The 17,701-nt window shown below is 52.1% G+C and overlaps 6 protein-coding genes across 6 annotated transcripts; 3 read left to right on the top strand and 3 right to left on the bottom strand.

The window, feature by feature from the left end:
- Positions 1–581: 581 nt before the first annotated feature.
- On the top strand, positions 582–2,502 carry AKAW2_10297A (uncharacterized protein; the record flags this gene model as incomplete). The annotated part of the gene is made up of 3 exons (XM_041685623.1): positions 582–675; positions 867–1,958; positions 2,048–2,502. The coding sequence occupies 3 exons, from the start codon at positions 582–584 to the stop codon at positions 2,500–2,502; spliced, it is 1,641 nt and encodes a 546-aa protein (XP_041537017.1).
- Positions 2,503–2,966: 464 nt separating this feature from the next.
- HSP98 (ATP-dependent Clp protease ATP-binding subunit) lies at positions 2,967–5,756 on the bottom strand (the record flags this gene model as incomplete). The annotated part of the gene is made up of 1 exon (XM_041685612.1): positions 2,967–5,756. One exon carries the CDS (start codon positions 5,754–5,756, stop codon positions 2,967–2,969), a length of 2,790 nt encoding a protein of 929 aa, XP_041537016.1.
- Positions 5,757–8,113: 2,357 nt separating this feature from the next.
- On the top strand, positions 8,114–9,888 carry AKAW2_10295A (uncharacterized protein; the record flags this gene model as incomplete). Its single annotated transcript, XM_041685601.1, has 4 exons — positions 8,114–8,176; positions 8,278–8,460; positions 8,849–9,643; positions 9,745–9,888. The coding sequence occupies 4 exons, from the start codon at positions 8,114–8,116 to the stop codon at positions 9,886–9,888; spliced, it is 1,185 nt and encodes a 394-aa protein (XP_041537015.1).
- Positions 9,889–11,103: 1,215 nt separating this feature from the next.
- On the bottom strand, positions 11,104–12,291 carry AKAW2_10294S (autophagy-related protein 27; the record flags this gene model as incomplete). Its single annotated transcript, XM_041685590.1, has 3 exons — positions 11,104–11,299; positions 11,383–11,941; positions 12,024–12,291. 3 exons carry the CDS (start codon positions 12,289–12,291, stop codon positions 11,104–11,106), a joined length of 1,023 nt encoding a protein of 340 aa, XP_041537014.1.
- A 1,067-nt stretch (positions 12,292–13,358) lies between these two features.
- Positions 13,359–14,143, top strand: AKAW2_10293A (tubulin-binding prefolding complex subunit GIM3; the record flags this gene model as incomplete). The annotated part of the gene is made up of 4 exons (XM_041685579.1): positions 13,359–13,376; positions 13,451–13,585; positions 13,751–13,818; positions 13,951–14,143. The coding sequence occupies 4 exons, from the start codon at positions 13,359–13,361 to the stop codon at positions 14,141–14,143; spliced, it is 414 nt and encodes a 137-aa protein (XP_041537013.1).
- Positions 14,144–14,670: 527 nt separating this feature from the next.
- On the bottom strand, positions 14,671–17,319 carry AKAW2_10292S (transcription factor domain-containing protein; the record flags this gene model as incomplete). The annotated part of the gene is made up of 4 exons (XM_041685568.1): positions 14,671–15,793; positions 15,850–16,623; positions 16,680–16,777; positions 16,849–17,319. 4 exons carry the CDS (start codon positions 17,317–17,319, stop codon positions 14,671–14,673), a joined length of 2,466 nt encoding a protein of 821 aa, XP_041537012.1.
- Between the last annotated feature and the right edge of the window lie 382 nt (positions 17,320–17,701).

Here is a 17,701-nt window from a genome sequence, read left to right as displayed (position 1 = left end):
AGCGTACTTTGCAAAATTCTTGCATCCGTCGACTGTCGAGACCCAACCACTAATTAAGCACAATATATTGCACGGTACCAGCGCCACTGGACTGTAGTCTAGAAGGGATAATGTGTTGGGCGCCGATATTAAGGAGACGCACGTTATCACCATTGGTAGCATTCCTATTAGTGATGCTGTGTTGTCATGTACTACTACCTTGTCCCGATTCGGCATGACTGGCACGTGATGCGGGGCTGCCTCTTCCCCTCCAGCTTCATCTATACGCTTCCCTTGCATGCCTATTGACAATTCTTTTACAGCTTAGCGTTGAGTTGACCTCATCCAGAATCAAGAAGGATCTATTCTAGTTGCGTTGAAGGAAGCAGCCCGTTTGATGTTCTGCATGCGGCATAAGTTCTCCTTTGTAAGCACTTGTACTCTTTAGTCGCTACTACCTTACCCCTGCAAACAGTATGCCCGGATCTGTAGACTAACCGGGTGGTATAGCTTGCGTGCTACTGAAGGCGGACTGAATCTCTAATTAAAAGAGATACACTGAAAGTCTATCAAAAGCAATTCCAAGTACCATCAGGCCTACCATGCCTCCATCATTCCTAGGCCTTGAGGGCCTTCACGTCTTCGTCGCTGGTGCCGCAGGAGATATCGGTAGGCGAGCGGTGCAGGAATTCCTAGGTATGTTGCTTACATACTCTGTCTGTGCCAGCTGGAGGCAAGCCCCAAGCGTGTCTTAGCCTACCATCCTTTTGTTGTTGATGACCGTAGTGACAGCCACCAGCTGTTGCTGGACTACTTTATATGTCACATTCCGCCTTTATGTGCCTTGTGTTCTGCATGAGAGAGCTCAATACTAACCACATTCACAGACCAAGGATGCAAAGTCACGGCGTTTGATCTGCATAATGTGGAAATCCCCGAAACAAACAGAAACGATGTGCATCCTAGACTTCACATCCTCAAGGGCGATGATACAAATGAGGAATCCATTCAATCATGCATTTCCCAAGCCAGCCAACGCCTCGGCCCCATCAGTGTCCTCGTCGTCAATTCCATAACCACTGGACAAGGAAATGACCTTCCCATATGGGATCTTCCACTGGACACCTGGGAGAGAACGTCCCGTGCCAATTTACGGGGAACCTTCCTCACGATCAAGCACTTCTTGCGAGCTGCACAAACAGCCCAGCAGTCTGCTGGCAAGCAGCTAGAAAACCTTGCTATTGTTGTGGCAGGAGGCGAGACACCTGGACAGGCTAAATTGTACACTGAGTTGACCCAGAGGGTGAAGAACGATATAGTCCGTCTCAACAGTCAGGCGAGAATCAACATCATTGCCCCAGTTGAACCCGCAGCAGGGACGCAAGCAGACTCAATTCCCCGAACCATAGCATTCCTAGCCTCCCACCGCGCGGCCGGACACCTTACAGGCCAATGCCTCAACCTGAGTAACAATACGCAAAGCGAATCTACCTCAACCAGCCTTACCCCGTCCATCCCCAGATCCCTCACCAGAGTCAGCAAAAAAATCCGCGTCGCCATAAGCATCGACCTAGACGCCGTCTCCGGCTGGCTCGGCACCGGCAAAAGCCCAGACAACATCCTAGCCGACTACTCAGCGGGCTTCTTCGGCGCGAAAGTCGGCGTTCCGCGTCTTCTGAAAATGCTCAAGAAGCTCAATCTCGCAGACCGCTGCACGTGGTTTGTCCCGGGCCACTCTGCCGAGAGTTTCCCGGACGAAGTACAACAAGTAGTCGACTCCGGCTGCGAGATAGCACTGCACGGCTACGCCCACGAAGGTGCCTACCAAATGACGCCGGAACAAGAGCGCGACGTCCTAGTCAAGTGCATCGAGATTGCCAAGAAACTCACGGGAAAGAAACCAGTTGGCTATCGAGCTCCCTTATACCAGCTCCGTGAATCAACTCTAGATCTATTGGAAGAATTCGGATTCGAATATGGTATATTCCCCAACCCTCCTTGACCTTTTCTTCCACCCCATGCCCATCTACCACACAACAACCTACAAACTAACGAAACCAATAACCAGACTCCTCCATTACCGAGCACGACAGCTACCCCATCTTCGCTCCCCGCCGCCCAGCCATCGAACCCATCGACTTTTCCAAGCCCGCCGCAAGCTGGATGAAACCCCTCCCAGCTTCCTCAGACCGACGCCCTCTCGTTTGTGTCCCTTGCAACTGGTACATGGAAGACATGACGCCAATGCAGTTTCTTCCTCATGCACCGAACTCACATGGCTACACGGACGCGCGGGTCATGGAGAATATGTGGAAAGATCGGTTCCTGTGGATCAGAGAGAACGAGGAGGAGCCGCTGTTCCCTATTCTCATGCATCCCGATACGAGTGGCATGGTGCATGTGATCGGGATGCAGGAACGGTTTTTGAATTGGTTGAAGAGCTGGGGGGATGAGGTGGAGTTTTGTCAAACGGTGGAGGTGGCCAAGTGGTTTAGGGAGAAGGAGATGGGGAAATCTGCCTAGGTAATAAGTGATGAGGCTTGTTCGGAATCAATCATGAGCTGGGAAACTAGTAGCATTGCGCTAGTACTCTACTCAGATACCAAAAAAGGGGTTGTTCATTTTGCTTACGTCTACATACTATAAAGTAGAAAGTAGAAATGATTGGTTTATTTAAGATATGAGAATGTGACATTCAGTCCAATCTATCATTATTACTATACACACAAGTGCAAAGAAAAATGTGCATGCATGTATGCCATCTAGTTAGTTGATAGCAACAATCCCCCCATATTATCATATCATATCACTTCAGAAGAATGCTATCAGCTGTACAGCCAGGCCTAATTTCTTCAATTATATATGCAACGCAAGTATGACACAAAATTAAGCACAAAGAAAGAAAGAAATAAGAAATAAAGCAAGTTCATCATCTCATCATCTCATCGTAAAAGAAAAAAAAATCGCTCAATCAATCACTTTTCCATCTACTCATCATACAAATCCATATCTCCACTACCATCCTCCATCTCCGCCAACGCATCATCATCCTCATCGATCATATCCTGATCCTCATCGACCGGAATCTCATGATTAGGAAGAACATCGATGCGGCCCTCACGCATGACCACCCTCGCGACTTCACCATCACGCACACTACCGCGCAGAATCAACACAGCCAAACGGTTCAGCACCTCGCGCTCGATGATGCGTCCTAGCGGACGAGCACCATAAGCAGGGGAGTAACCTGCTTCACCGAGGTAATCCTTGACTTCGTCGGAGCATTGGATAATGACGTTGCGGTCATTGTTCTCCAGACGGCGCTGTACCTCTTCCAGACGGAGGTCGACGATCTTGCGGATCTCGCGCTTGGTGAGACGGTTGAAGATGACGGTGCTGGAGATACGGTTGAGGAATTCAGGGAGGAAGTAGTCGCGCAGGGCGCCCATGACCAGCTCGCGGGTTTGAGGGTCAATGCGGCCGTCCTTGGTGGTTGGGCGGGCGAGGAATTCGGCACCCAGGTTGGAGGTCATGACTACGATGCAGTTCTTGGCGTCGACGATTCTGCCTTGGCCATCAGTGATGCGGCCGTCGTCCATGAGTTGTAGGAGGACAGTTAGGACTTCCTTAGCGGCCTTTTCGACTTCATCGAAGAGGAGGATCGAGAAGGGTCGGCGGCGCAGGCTCTCGGTTAGTTGGCCGCCGGCATCGTGGCCGACGTAGCCCGGGGGTGCGCCGATCATGCGGCTCAGGGAGTGACGTTCTTGGTATTCGGACATGTCGAAGCGGATCATGGCCTTGGGGTCGTCGAAGAGAAATTCGGCCAGAGCCTTGGTCAGCAAGGTCTTACCGGTTCCGGAGGGACCGCAGAACAGGAAGCTAGGGGGTGAGTTGGGGTTGCTGAGACCAGACCGCTGGAGTCGGATGGCGTTGGAGACTGAGGTCACCGCTTCCTTTTGACCAACGACGATCTTGCCCAGGTATCTCTCCATGTTCAGCAGCTTGTCCTTTTCGGTGGTCTTGAGCCGGGTCACGGGGATACCGGTCCAACGGGCGACGATTTCGTTGATTTGGTCGGGACCGACTGCGTCCGCGAGCAGAGCTTCGCCGGCATCGCCCTGGCGTGCCCGTCGCTCTTCATCAGCCTTAGCACGGTCGATCTCAAGTCGCTCAATGAGAGCCTTGGTTTCGGGAATAGCGTAGTACTCGAGATCGGCGGCGGTCTGGGTGTCACCAGAGCGCTCTGCTTCATCACGCTTGACCTTGAGGGAGTCGAGCTTGATCTTGGCGTCCTGGATGGACTTGCTGCGCTGCTTCTCGCTCTCGTATTTCTCGCGCATAGGACGCAGCTCTTCGGTAACGTTGGCTGCTTCTTGCTTGGCGGCCTCCAGACGGGCTTTGGAAGCATCGTCCTTCTCGCGCTCGAGAGCGTGGATTTCAATCTGCAACTGACGGAGCTTTCTCTCCAGGTTGTCTAGCGCTTCGGGTTCGGATTCGCGGGTCACCCGCACGGCAGCGGCGGCTTCATCGATCAGGTCAACTGCCGAGTCGGGGAGTCGGCGTGCGGTCAAGTAGCGCGCAGCCAGCGTGGCAGCGGACACGATAGCACCGTCGAGGATGTTAACACCGTGATGCACTTCATACTTCTCCTTGAGACCACGCAGGATGGAGATGGTCTCCGGAACGGAAGGCTCCTTGACGAGGACTTGCTGGAAACGACGCTCGAAAGCCTGGTCCTTTTCGATGTACTTGCGGTATTCGCCCAGCGTGGTCGCACCGATGCAGTGCAATTGACCACGAGCGAGCATGGGCTTCAGCAGGTTGGCAGCATCCATGCCACCTTCGCCGCTGGAGCCTGCGCCCATGAGCAAATGAATTTCATCGACAAAGAGAACAATAGTGTCTTTTGATTCTTCGATCTCCTTCAGAACGCCCTTCATCCGCTCTTCGAATTCTCCGCGATACTTGCTGCCTGCAACAAGCGAGCCGACATCGAGAGACAGCAGCCGGCATTGAGCCAGGTTGGCCGGAATATCTGCGTTCACGATACGACGAGCCAGGCCCTCAACGATGGTGGTCTTTCCAACACCGGGCTCACCGATGAGTACTGGGTTGTTCTTGGTCCGTCGACTCAGGATGCGAATCACCCGACGGATTTCCTCTTCACGGCCAATGACAGGGTCAATCTTTCCCTCTCTGGCCAAAGCAGTCATGTCGATGGTGAATTTCTTCAGGTTCTCGTTTTCGCTTTCGGCATCGGCAGTCTTGGAGTCGACCCGTTTTGTACCACGGATCTGCTGGACAGCACTATCGATCAACTTGACGTTGGGAATGTTGGCATCGGCCAAAGCGCGCTGAACCTGTGAGTCCTGCGCGGCAGAGAGGATGAGGTGGTCGATGGCGACGTAGCTATCCTTTTGCGTCTTGGAAAGTTCGGATGCCGACCGGATGACCTTGGCAAGTGCAGGAGAGACACTGACGGTCTCTGGCGGAGGATCCTGAGAAGGGAGACGAACCAGCATTTTCATGAGGGATCGTTCCAGGAGTTGTGGATCGCCATGGGCGCGTTCGACGACCTGGCGGAAGAGGGGGGCGGAGGAGGTTTCGTGGGAAGGATGAGCGGGGGCTTGCTGGTCTTTGGATTCATCGGGAGAAGGGTTGAGGAGAGAGACGGCGAGATGAACAGGGAGGATCTGTGAGTGAGAGTATTGCTCTGCCAGGCTGCTGGAGTCCAGCAAGGCCTTGTTGGCTCTATCTGTGAATTGGGCGCCGTTCATGTTGGGCGGAATGTGAGGGAAGAATGTGGGATGGAAATCAAGCTAATCAGTTTGATTATGGTAAGTTGTGACACAGAAGGTAAGAGGTGTATGTATGTAAGTGAGATGAGGAGATTGAGGAAATGCTCAAGAGATTATGTGGAAGCAATGTTCCGTATGAACGAGAGAAATTAGTCTGCTGATTGTGTCTGGTGAGAGAGAAAGAGGCGAGACGAAGATGATGCCGACTTGCATAATATAGAGCGTGACTTCAGATGCCCGATTGGGTTCATGACGACACTGGCAGCTTCCACCGCCTTCCAGAAGCACCGCCAATCCGCCAGAAGTCACGTGTTGAGGCCTGACCCTGCTGGCTTGTTCTGGCCTGATAGATCAGGCCATAAAGTGGGGAAATTATATTCCAGTCATGTGACCTGACACTGGCCAGTTGCCGTTTTCGGAGCCGAGATCGCCCAGATCGAAAAGAATCTCGAAGTCAAATTCAAATTCATATTCAAATGATATTATTGTGTCTCTCTCTCTCATCATGGTCTCGCTCAATATGAAACGGCCAACTTCTTGTCGTATCCACTATCGCCACCTCTATTCTACGATGACTATGTCCCGGGCCATCTCATTAGAGTCTTGCCCTGACATTTCCAGGAATCTGTCCGGCGCTAACGGCGCCAGATTCACTCCTGGCGTGTTAGGATGTTAGGATCGCCTCCAGCAACAGAGAGGAACCCCCCACGTTGGCGTCGCCCGGGCTTGATTGGCATGCAATCCTTCTGGTCTGGCCGGGATTAAAGTTCCTGGTCTTGTTGGTAGTGGTAGTGGTGGTCCATGACAACTTCCAATACTACATGTACTTGAGGACTTTTCTGCTGATACTTTGTCAGGACCCGGGAAGGGCGGGGAGTTAACCAGCCCTTGTTCTCCTGACATGAGATCGTGAACATCTCCTCCCCTGCCCTGCAACCAACAAGTTCTATTTCTCCCCCTGATAGATGATGGATCGGAGACATCTATCCCGATTAATTCTCTTCCGTGGTGAATATGATTCCCCCGCCTCACAACCCCTCCACGCGATCAGCGCATCGATATGGCCTCATCAGGTCATTCCAGGCCCGAGCGTGACGTCAAGCAGTGGGAACCCCCTCTTAATTCTCTCCCTGGGATGCTCAAGCCTGGATGAGCCAAACTATTTCCCCTCTGCTATCGCCTGGGATTTCGTCCTCCGTGAAATGTGAGACACCCTCCAGGCTACGGACCCAGTTCCGACCATGAAATGCAGGCTGAGAAGAGATCTGAGTCCAAGGGGAATAAGCTGTAGATCGTAATTCGCAGTGGTTGCAGGGATCTGTTCGCCCTTTCCGGAGTCTTTCTGCCGGCCGCCAAAACTACTACTTGACTCCCCTTCTAACGTCATGACTATGACTTGAAGGATTTGATAAAGGTCTTATCCACCGCCACCAACAATGGCCTTTACAGCAGCGATATCGCAACACTGGCACATGAACTATCTTGCACCATCTGCAGACTACCAGGCACCGTTCAACTTTCATTCCTTATGCGGCATTAATTCCAAAGAGTCCAGGCATCAACAGTGGATAGCAAGAGGGGCTCCCATTACGTTTAACCCCTCGACTAGCCCAGCACCGTTGTCTGGTAGACAGTAGTGGTGTGGATATCGCACTCGTACTACTTGGGACCCTCGACGCTCGTAGGACTGACTGACTGGCTTATCCGGTCCATCCACGGGTCAACCTTCCCTGTTTTGTTTTGCCTGGCATTGTATTGGTCCTGGAGTTTGCAGCGAACGACCGTCCGTCTGCTTGTTGGAGCTGCGCTTCTGATTCGTGATACCTGCCCTTTTTTTTTTACCTTCCCGCGTGGAGGAGGGCAGCCCGTATTTCCATTCATTCCCCTCCGTTGCCTTCAGCCTTGGTCGACATTCCTATTCCGGATCGACGAGTATAAAAAGCCCCTCTCCTCCATCACCGGCTGCTCTTCTACTCGCCGTGGTGTTTTTTTCCGTTTTCTTGTGCTTGTATCTTCTGCTCACCCAAAATCTACGGGGGATTTGCAACGACTGCCTGACTGGGCATTTGTTCTTGCAGATTATTGCATCGGAACAACAATACCAAAAAAGCAACAGCTGCTTCATCTTCTCTTTGGACGGGGACTTTAGTGTTTCCCAGAACAGTCCTCTACACCGGCGGTGAAATTCCCTGGTAGAAAGTAGTGTGCACTGTTGATCTTTTAAAATATCGACTCGGACCTTGAATCGGAAACGGTTCATTTTCTGTTCTTTTCCCTCTGGTGAACCAGCCAGTTATCCAGCCCTGGTTGCTCATTTATCATTACATCGAATCAAGATGTCTCAAAAACCCATCTTCGTGGCTACCCATCCACGCGCCTGCTCTACGGCCTTTGAACGAGTACGCGTGATCCTCGCATTCCATAGTGCCGAAAAATCAAGAATTAAAAAAAATGAAGCACACAAAACAAGAAGATAAGAACCTGCTGACACCTACAACAGGTCTTCATGACCCGTCGGGATACCATTCAATGTATCCATGAGCCGTTTGGTGATGCCTTCTACTACGGGCCTGAACGCCTGTCGGCCAGATTCGCCGACGACGAACAGGCTCGTCTGGAGAGCGGCTTCAGCCAGTCGACGTTCCAGACCGTCCTGGCCAGAATCGAGCGCGAAGCTTCTGAGGTCCGACCCTTCTTCTTGGTCGCGTTTCTTTCTTTCTGCGTTCTACACTCTTTCATCCCTCCCTATCTGTCATTATGCGCCCGGCCGAGGTGAAAATCCCGGCTGGATGGTCCTTTCCCTGCATCGTAGAGGCCAGTTGCCAATCTTTTCCCTCCCCCCTTTCCCCCTTGATGGGCCTGGGACCTGCGGCATCTGCATGCCTACGCAGGTCCCTCTTCTCTAAATTGATGCGCCTCTCCTACAAGCCCATGATCGCACGAGGTAGTCACCTCACTGTCATCGTCAAGATGGCGTCGGATCTCACCAGCCCCAATCGAGCCCTTCACACTCTACTCTCCTACATGATTGTTACTCTACTCGGTCGCTACGAGATACTTACCACCAGCAGGGCAAGCGCATTTTCATGAAGGACATCATGCACTACCTCCTCCCGCCATACGGCAAACCCGCCAGCATCGCGCCATCTCTGAACAGAATCAAGCGTGGCGTGGGCACCGAGTCTAACGGAGAGACTGCTCCCCTTTCGGCCGTTGGCGCCAACGGCACCAACGGCCACCACGCCCAGCAGCTGAATGGGCTGAATGGCCACGCTGTGCTGGACCACTCCACGCCGGTGAAACCGGCCACCACTCGGGAGCCGTACCCGTACGACACGGCAGCCGAGCCTGGCAATCCCACCGTGATGCCCACGGAGATCCTCTCCCAGTTCCATTTTGCCTTCCTCATCCGCGATCCCCACCACAGTGTCCCCTCCTACTTCCGCTGCACCATCCCGCCCCTCGACCAGGTGACGGGCTTCCACAACTATGATCCCTCCGAGGCCGGGTACGACGAGCTGCGTCGCACCTTTGACTACCTGCGTAGCGTGCGCCTGGTAGGCCCCCACATTGCCACACAGGAGCGTGACGCCGACGACATCGACAACAAACTCCGACCGGTGACGAACGGCCTCAACGGGTACGAATCCGGAGCGGAGATCTGTGTCGTCGACGCCGACGACATGTTGCAGAAGCCGGCGGCCATGATCGAGGCTTTCTGTCGTAGCGTGGGCATCGAATATACCCCGGACATGCTGTGCTGGGATACCGACGAAGACCACCAGGTCGCTCGGGAAAAGTTCGAGAAGTGGCGCGGCTTCCACAACGATGCGATCGAGTCGAAGGGTCTGGTTGCTAGAAAGCATGTAAGTTATCAGTAGACCCTACACAGCTTTCATCTGTGCCCCTTGTCTATATGCTATGAAAGAAGTAGTAGTTAGTCACTAACACCACCACCACCCAACAGCCCCATGCCGTCAAGACAGAGGAAGAATGGGACGCCGAATGGCGCAAGAAATACGGCCCAGAGGCAGCAGACCTCATCCGACAGACCGTTGACGCCAACATGGCCGATTACTTGTATCTGAAGCAATTTGCCATGCGCGTGTAGGTCGAGTCAGGTCAGGATAGGACAGGTTGTCCTTACGGGCCACCATCGGGAGGAAAGAAGAAGAAGAAGAGAGACCACCGGACAAAGAACCGGGGGACCGGATGGATTTAAGGAAGAATGATATGAAAAGAGGGGTCAATCCACTCTTTTAACTTCGGAATGGTATGCTGGGTGACGAATGCTCAGGCATGATGAATTCTTAGCTTTGATGACGCCATTTGATGTGATGATGATCTGTGCATGTTGATTTATTTTTTGACTGTGATTTGTTTGTGATTTCTTTTCATGAGCGATGCATGCATGCAAGTATGTTAAGAAAGGAAGGGTGGGAGATTGAGAATTAATTATGGTGGAATATGATTGATTCGCTATATTGGTGTGCTTTCTATGGTAGTGTAGATGTAGATGGTGTTGGTGTTGGTGTTGGTGTTAGGTTATTACCCGGGCTGCGGTTGCATAGTGGAAAGAGTACGTAGTAGCGGTCTGACACGTTGGTTTCACCCAACATACTTACTGTCCTGCAATAGGACAATATCATACAGTCAGAAAGTGACTATGATGAGTGAATTTACACAGAAGCCTGATCAATTGGTCTATATCCATTTTATGACATACTGGATATAGAAACTCTCTCGAGGTCATCAAATTTTCCTGCTACTTCTCAGCCCGATAAGTACATGAAAGGTTATCATTATTTACTATTTATACCTAACTTACTACTACTACTTACTATTATATAATGAGTCCCTTGGGATGATGGTTGCTACGCTACTATAGTAGGACCTTAGATTAGATATTGATCTGGTTTCAGCTGCTGCCTATAATACTGGTATTAATTAGTATCTTACTAGGTATTCTACAGTAGTAAGTATCTTTACTTCTCCGATTTTCAAGCTGCCAGGCTGCCAGGGTTTACTACTACACCCCTTGCTTTCCTTTAGTACTACGTAGTCCAACTACATTCTTCAGTATTCCTACCGACAGTTGATAGATATATTTCCTCAAGTCATCCATCCCTCTCGTAGCGATATTCCTTATACATACTATCTTATCGTGTCATATTCTTTATCCCACCTTATAATAGAATCATCCTCGTGATCATCATCATCGCCAGCAACAACCTCATCATCCAACTATTCCCAAGCAAACAACATGACAAACCACACAAAGAAACCAAATTGGCAATCAATCAATCAATCAATCTCTAAACCCCCCCTAAACAGCACTATATCCCCCTCTAGATCCCGTCCCTTGCAGCGTATTGACCACCCGCCGTAACCAGTCCTGGAAGAGGTAGGGAATATCGCGGATCGTGTCGCCGTGCGGGAGGAGATCCCACCCGCGGGCGCCGTAGCGGTTGTAGTTGAGCCAGGAGCCGAAGATGAGGTATGCTGCGATGCAGAGGAAGAGACTGTCCAGATGAATCTCGTTAGTTCGATGCAGGGTTCCACAGGGATAGTTGTACAAAAAGAGGGAGCTAGGGGCAGATCATACATAATAATCAACCAAGTGAAGAACCCCCAGTGACTCGACCCATCACCATTACCACCATCGGGGTTCTTCTCACCCGGCTCATCCCTGTAATTGTCGCACGCGTAGCGCGTCCTCCAGTTCAGCTTCAGCACGTAGGTATCATCATCTGCGGGCCCGAAGCTCTTAAACTGCAAACTGCGTCCGCCCTCGGGGATAGTGCCGTTATCATTATTCTCGTTGTCGCCGTTAGTCTCGTCCGCCCGTTGACTCAGCTGCCACTGCCGACGGCGCTCCTCCTCGGTGTCTTCGGTCGTCTGTAGTCCTTCTAATCCCGACCGGTCGGGATCACACTGGAACTCGATCACGGCGCCCGCGTTCTTCTTCTTCTGTTGTTCTTCGTCGAAGTATTCGCCTCCGGCGAGTTTGACGAGGAGACCTTCCTGTTCGGAATCGAGCTTCTTCAGGCGCGTGATTTCAGCGTCTTTGGTGCCGTGGCCGAGGTGGTCGAGGCCGACGATGGGGAAGACGGTGCTTTCTTCTTTGTGGCTATCGAGAGCGGTTTTGTATTGGAAGCCGCAGACTGTTTCAGGGGGTAAGAGTTTGCTCAATCATGAGGGCTAGGAACAATTTCAGGGGAGGGGTGGTGGACGGGGTAAGCGTACTGTTCTTGGAGGTCGGGCATTTCAGGTGGCCGCGGTGGGCAGCGCCCTTGAGGATGTTGCAGATGTTGAGCACGTAGGTTGTGTTGACGACATAGTCTTCTGTTTCCTCGACGTGGTAGAGCGTGTGTACGCCGCCGAGAGTGCTGAGGTCATATTTGTAGCTGTCGACGATGATGTTGTGGCAATCGAAGCCGCCGGACGCGGAGGCTAGGCTGGGGAGGAGGGCGGAGGAGAAGAGGAGGGTCGAGAGACCGGTTGGTATTCGCATGGTGAAGGTTGGATTGTGTGTTGCTAATGGGGGAGGAACTGTATGGGCTGGGGGAGGTGATGGAGCTGATAAACAGATAGGTGATGACCGGAGCTCAGCTCGACAGTTGACGGGGTATGAGTGGTAGAGAACAATGAACGGGAAAGTTTATCGCTAATTCTGGAGTCCCTGGTTTCCAGTTCTGGTCTATAGTTGTGTGCAGAGGAGCTAGGTGCCCCAAAGGAGATGACGATGAAGATGGAGATGGAGACGCAACGGTATGGATGGAGCTGTTCCCGACGCGGAGGTCGGCGATGCGGTGGGCCGGGAGTCTTGGTTTCTCCGAGGCGAAGCGGATCAATCACCGCTGGACCACCACGACTGAACATTCAACGTCTGCACCTGACTAGTAAGGCACAGGAAAGTTGGAACCGTCAAAGATTATCGTGGAGATGACGGCAAACAATCGAGATGGCTCGGCGATTGGAGTCATCTCTCGTGGCAGCGGCTGAACGTGATCGGCAATGCGGAGGGCACCTGACGGGGATGATGTCACACGACCAGATGGTGTTGGCGATATTCGTCGATGGGGATGGAAGTATCTCGATTCTTACTGCAAAGGGAATGCATAGCATAAGTGTAGTTGTTAGTTGTACGGATATGGAATCCGGGGGTGATTTCATATCAATATAGCAGAGCAGCTATCATAGTGACAATATGAAACCCATGTAAAATCAAGTCTATTGCCAGCCTCACACAGACATAGCAGAGTAGAATCACCGCAAAAACATCAAGACCATAGCAAAATACATATATCACATCCGATGCACCCCAGATACCTCCTCCCCCTCATCACCTAAAGAACCATTATAGTACAATGCATAAACCCACCCACCACATCACCACCTCACACCCTCTTATCCTCAGGCACCAACAAATGAACCCGCACAGACCAGCTTTAAAGCCTTGCAGCCTTACAAGCCTCAGGCACCCAAAGCCAGCTCCCCTCACAATCATCACATTAATTAATCAATCAAATATCAATCCATCCCCATCCTTAACAAACATCCCACCACAACCCCGCCAAGATGATGCAAACTCGCATGGTACGTATACCTCTTCAAACCCCTATACAGAAGAAAAAAAGATAGCCTATGAAATACTAAAAATTTTTGTTCAGCTCACCAAAGAAGACGAAGCCCTCACGGGCAGCGAGGACAACGAAGTCCGCCGCGAGGACCAAGAAAAGATCAATCGCTTTAGTCGGCTACACCAGCGCGAGACACTGCTGGAGGAGCAGTTGAAGTTGAAGATGGTATGTTCATCACTTTTATTTATTTTATCTTTGACTTCCTTTACATCCCTTAAGTAATTAATAAACGGGGATATGGATATGGATGGATATGCATTATGATTCTACCCCCTTATACACATGATTCCCCTCCCAAGAAAAAAAGCTTGATCTGACAACCCACCCCAGAAAGATAAAGAAGACTTAGAAGAAATCTCCACGGAATTGGAGCTGGCGGACGAGGATGAGTTGGTGCCGTAAGTTTTATTTCTTTTCTTTTTTCTTTTCCTTTTTCTTTTTCTCTCTCATCTGTCTATTTATCTCTGCGAGCCGAGGCGAGCTAGAGCTTGAAAAGGAGGGGGTTAGGGGATGTGCTAATTGCAATGCAGGTACAAAATCGGAGATGCGTTCTTCCAACTCCCCCTTGAAGAGGCCCAGTCTCTGCTGTCGACGGCAACAGAGCAGGTCGATGCCGATGTGAGCAAGCTCGAGGAGGGATTGAGTGATCTGCGGGAAGAGTTGCAGCAGCTGAAGGTGGCTTTGTATGCGCGGTTTGGACGGAGCATTAACCTTGAGACTTAATTATATCGGGACCTAGCTTAGTATCTACTACTGTTGTTCGTGTAATAATGAGACAGAGTGATGATGATGATGATTGCATTAGCATTAGCATTAGCATCCCCAATTGTAAACGCTAGTCCAATATGCACGATGCTATTGAAAATCAATTGTGATGGCTGAAAGGACAAGGAGAGAGGTGCAAGTCTAGGTTCGGCTATACACGCGTGTACTGTATACAAAAAGTCCAACATTATATCTACGTCGGTAAAACATCGCAGCTGATTCGTAATCCATGATCTCATCTCACATGCCTGTGGGGTTCTCCCACAATTGCCGGAACAGTAATACAAGTTTTGAGTAGGACAAAGGTCTTGTCCGGTCTGAGGGAAACGGGCCCCTCGCGTGCTCGCTCTCATTTGGCGGCCGGTGAGTCGCCTTCGTAGCGAGTCCGAACGTTAAGCTTCGGCCGTATTATTGTGAAGGACTTGATTTTTTTTTTTTAATGTTCATATCTGCCACATTGTGAAGTGGCATCATCGCGAGCGGTCTCAGATAATGCTCGCGATGGTCATGCGCGAATGAGACGAGCTCGACTGCGGAGTCGTCGCATCAGAGCTCGCGGTGGCTGATTCCGGCCCAAGATATGCCGTTTCTGCGGGCTTGGTACGATGCTGAAGATCTTGTTGTTGCTGTTGCTGTTGCTGCTGCTGTCTCTCGTGGAGGTAATGCACCGTCTGCTCTACCCACTTCCACCCCTCCCACCCTTCTGGCCCTGCATTGGCCTCCGGATGGGAATATGCCACCGGGCTGCTGACTTTGGGCGACATCACTTCCAGCTGCGAGCCGGTCTCACTGCCCTGCCAGACCCAGTTACCTTCAGCGCTTCCTTGCATGTCGCCGGATACATAAACCATCAACTCTTCGTCACGCTCGAGCACTGCTAATTCGTTGCGCCGTAGCCGGTCCAAAACCACTTTGAGGAAGAACGCAAGATAGCGTCCACAGGCCATATTCACGGCGCGCGAATCACCAATAGCAGTACACGCCTGGACACAGACGAGAGCAGAAGCGAAATCCTGGCGAAAGAGGAGTAGAAGTGCACAGCGCCAAAGGTGCACACACAGCATGGTTCCTGCGGAGGATGCCAGCAGGGGCCTCCAGTCGTCACCGTTCGTGGCCGTAAACCCACTTCCAGGGCTGGATGGTGGTCGCATACAGCGGGAAAGTAAGCGGGCGGTATCCTGAGCAGTGGAAACACAATAGTCCAATGATGATGTTCGAGTTTCAGGAGGACAGAAAGGAGAGATATTATGACGGTGGAGGATCAGGCGAGCATTTTGGAGGTAGAGAATCGGGGCGAGGGTACGGGGGTCGAGATACTGGTCGGCTGTAGGGTGGTATTGAGGAGGGAAGGTTGCGAGGCAGGTGCTAAAGTGTCGTTCGAAGGTTTCAAGGGTTCCGAGACTCATTGTCGGACTCTTCAACGTTCGGGACAGCTGGCCGATCGATCGAACCACATGAATGGTGGCCAGTAATGGGGACGTTTGGGGGCTTTCCGGCACCACGCCCCCGTCTGAAGAAAGATATTGCTCGTCGATGGGACACGGGAGGCCCACGTCGCAGTCTTGATCGTTGATGAGAACTGGTTTTCCCATCTCCAAAGCGAGTAGCCTGCAATTACTGTTAGCCGGATACCGAATGAGTGAACCATCGCTGGCAGCTCATACCTATCCCAGGTGTACATCCCCCACCATAACCGTTTCCGCATCTCGCCTTCCAGAGGGGGCCAAGGGCCCGACTCCAAATGCAGGCCAATCTCCTGCGCGACTCGGATGGCGGACCCAATCCAGACCCAACTCGCCGACTGCGAATTAACCTCGTACAAGAAAATGCTGACCAGCAGCGCCGCCCGTGCCTGGTCCAGGGTGAAGTTGTCCTGCCATACATCGATCACCCCGCAACTGACGGTCACAAATTCTTTGCCTTCCTGTTCCTGATTCGCTTCCAGGGTGTGCAAACGCCCACATGCAAAGACTCCAAATAGAACCGCGGCCCATTCACGGGGCACGCCGAGGAGGGTTCCTGCTTGGTAGACCTCCTCAAATTGGGCGACAAAAGTCGGCCAATGGATTACAGGCAGGACGGAGTGAATGCAAGCGTAATACTGTCCCAGCAAGCGATTGGCCAGCTCCTTCGGGGGAAGGCGTGGAGGATCAGCGGTGATCAAGGACTTGGGGCCCGGCTGACGGTATGGAGGTGGCACCCTCAGGATCCCTTTGCCGTATTTTCGCAGATTTGCGCGAGCCTCGGCCAGATCCTGCATCACAGGCGCTTGTGGCCGGCGCGGGGGACGATACCCGGCGTCCGGAAGCTTTAGCTGAGGCTGCCCCGCACCATCAATATCCAGATCCATCAGATTGTCCGATCGTAACATGCCCGACCGGAGTTGCTGTAGTTGTTGCTTGGTCGACAGCAGCTGCTTTTCGAGGTCTTGGACTTGCCTGCAGTCAAATTAGAAAGGCAAGATTCCCACAAACACAACAGCCACGGCACGAACTTGATTGAAGACATGCGTCGATTCGTCTCCTTTGTAAATTGGCAGCGCACCTTACGGTTGGTGCATTCTGTGCAACTGGACGACTCGGAAGCGTCACACTAAATTGAATGAGCCATGCTGGGTTCACGAGGGCGACCACCAGGGTCACCTTCACTGCGGCGTAACGTACCTTGACTTTGCGTTCCCGACAGGCATCGCAACTGGGGTCCTTTCTTCGCTGTCGATAGGCCCTCTTTTGCTGCAAAGGCTGCTGTGACTGATGATGGGGGTGCGGTCCAGCCGCAGCACCTCCGCCCATCGGTTGAAGCAATCCGGGACCATTGAGGGGAGGCGCATCGGCGAGCATCGATGCGCCTTCAGCAGGAGAGCCACTCGACTCGTATGAACGAGCGTAGGTGGGAGCGTTTGTAACGGGAGGAGGTGGGGGATTGGGCATATGTTGTGCCAACGGTTGCAGTAGATGGGCCATCCTCAACCCGCTGTCGGGTCGACTCGGCGGAGCGGAGAGTAGAGGAGCAGGTGCGGGCCCATGCGGTTGAAATGGAGCTGGAGGCGAGGTCACCGCGTGCACCGGAGGAAGTTCATATGACCCTCCTGGTTGGTTCGGGCTACTCGAGGAATGATAGTAGTGTGTCTGCATGTCGACACCCGCAATGCAACCTCATAAGGGGGGACACTTGAGGGGGAGGAGAAGGAGGAGGGGGGGTGTGCAAGCCCGGAGCGATTGCGGACCAGACGAAGCTGCCCGCTCGTCCGATGGAAGAAGCACGGAAGGCGGGGGGGATCTGGATGATACAAAGCGAGCAAAAAAAAGATAAAAGGTAGGAAGCACAAGCCGATGGGGAAACTGTCCTTCCTATAGTGTGCAACTCAAAATGCGACACTAGTGCAGAATGATGATAGCTGCAACAGCAAACAACGATGGGGAGGGGAAAAGAGGGAGGAATAATTATTGGACCCCGAATCGACGGCAGAAATCCCGAGCGCCAACCCAGAAAGAGGCCCGAGAAAGTGTGGATTGA

This window comes from Aspergillus luchuensis, chromosome 1 (assembly GCF_016861625.1).
Source record: "Aspergillus luchuensis IFO 4308 DNA, chromosome 1, nearly complete sequence".
NCBI lineage: Eukaryota > Fungi > Ascomycota > Eurotiomycetes > Eurotiales > Aspergillaceae > Aspergillus > Aspergillus luchuensis.
Note: the sequence above shows the minus strand (reverse complement) of the source record. Positions and strands in the feature narration are given on the sequence as shown.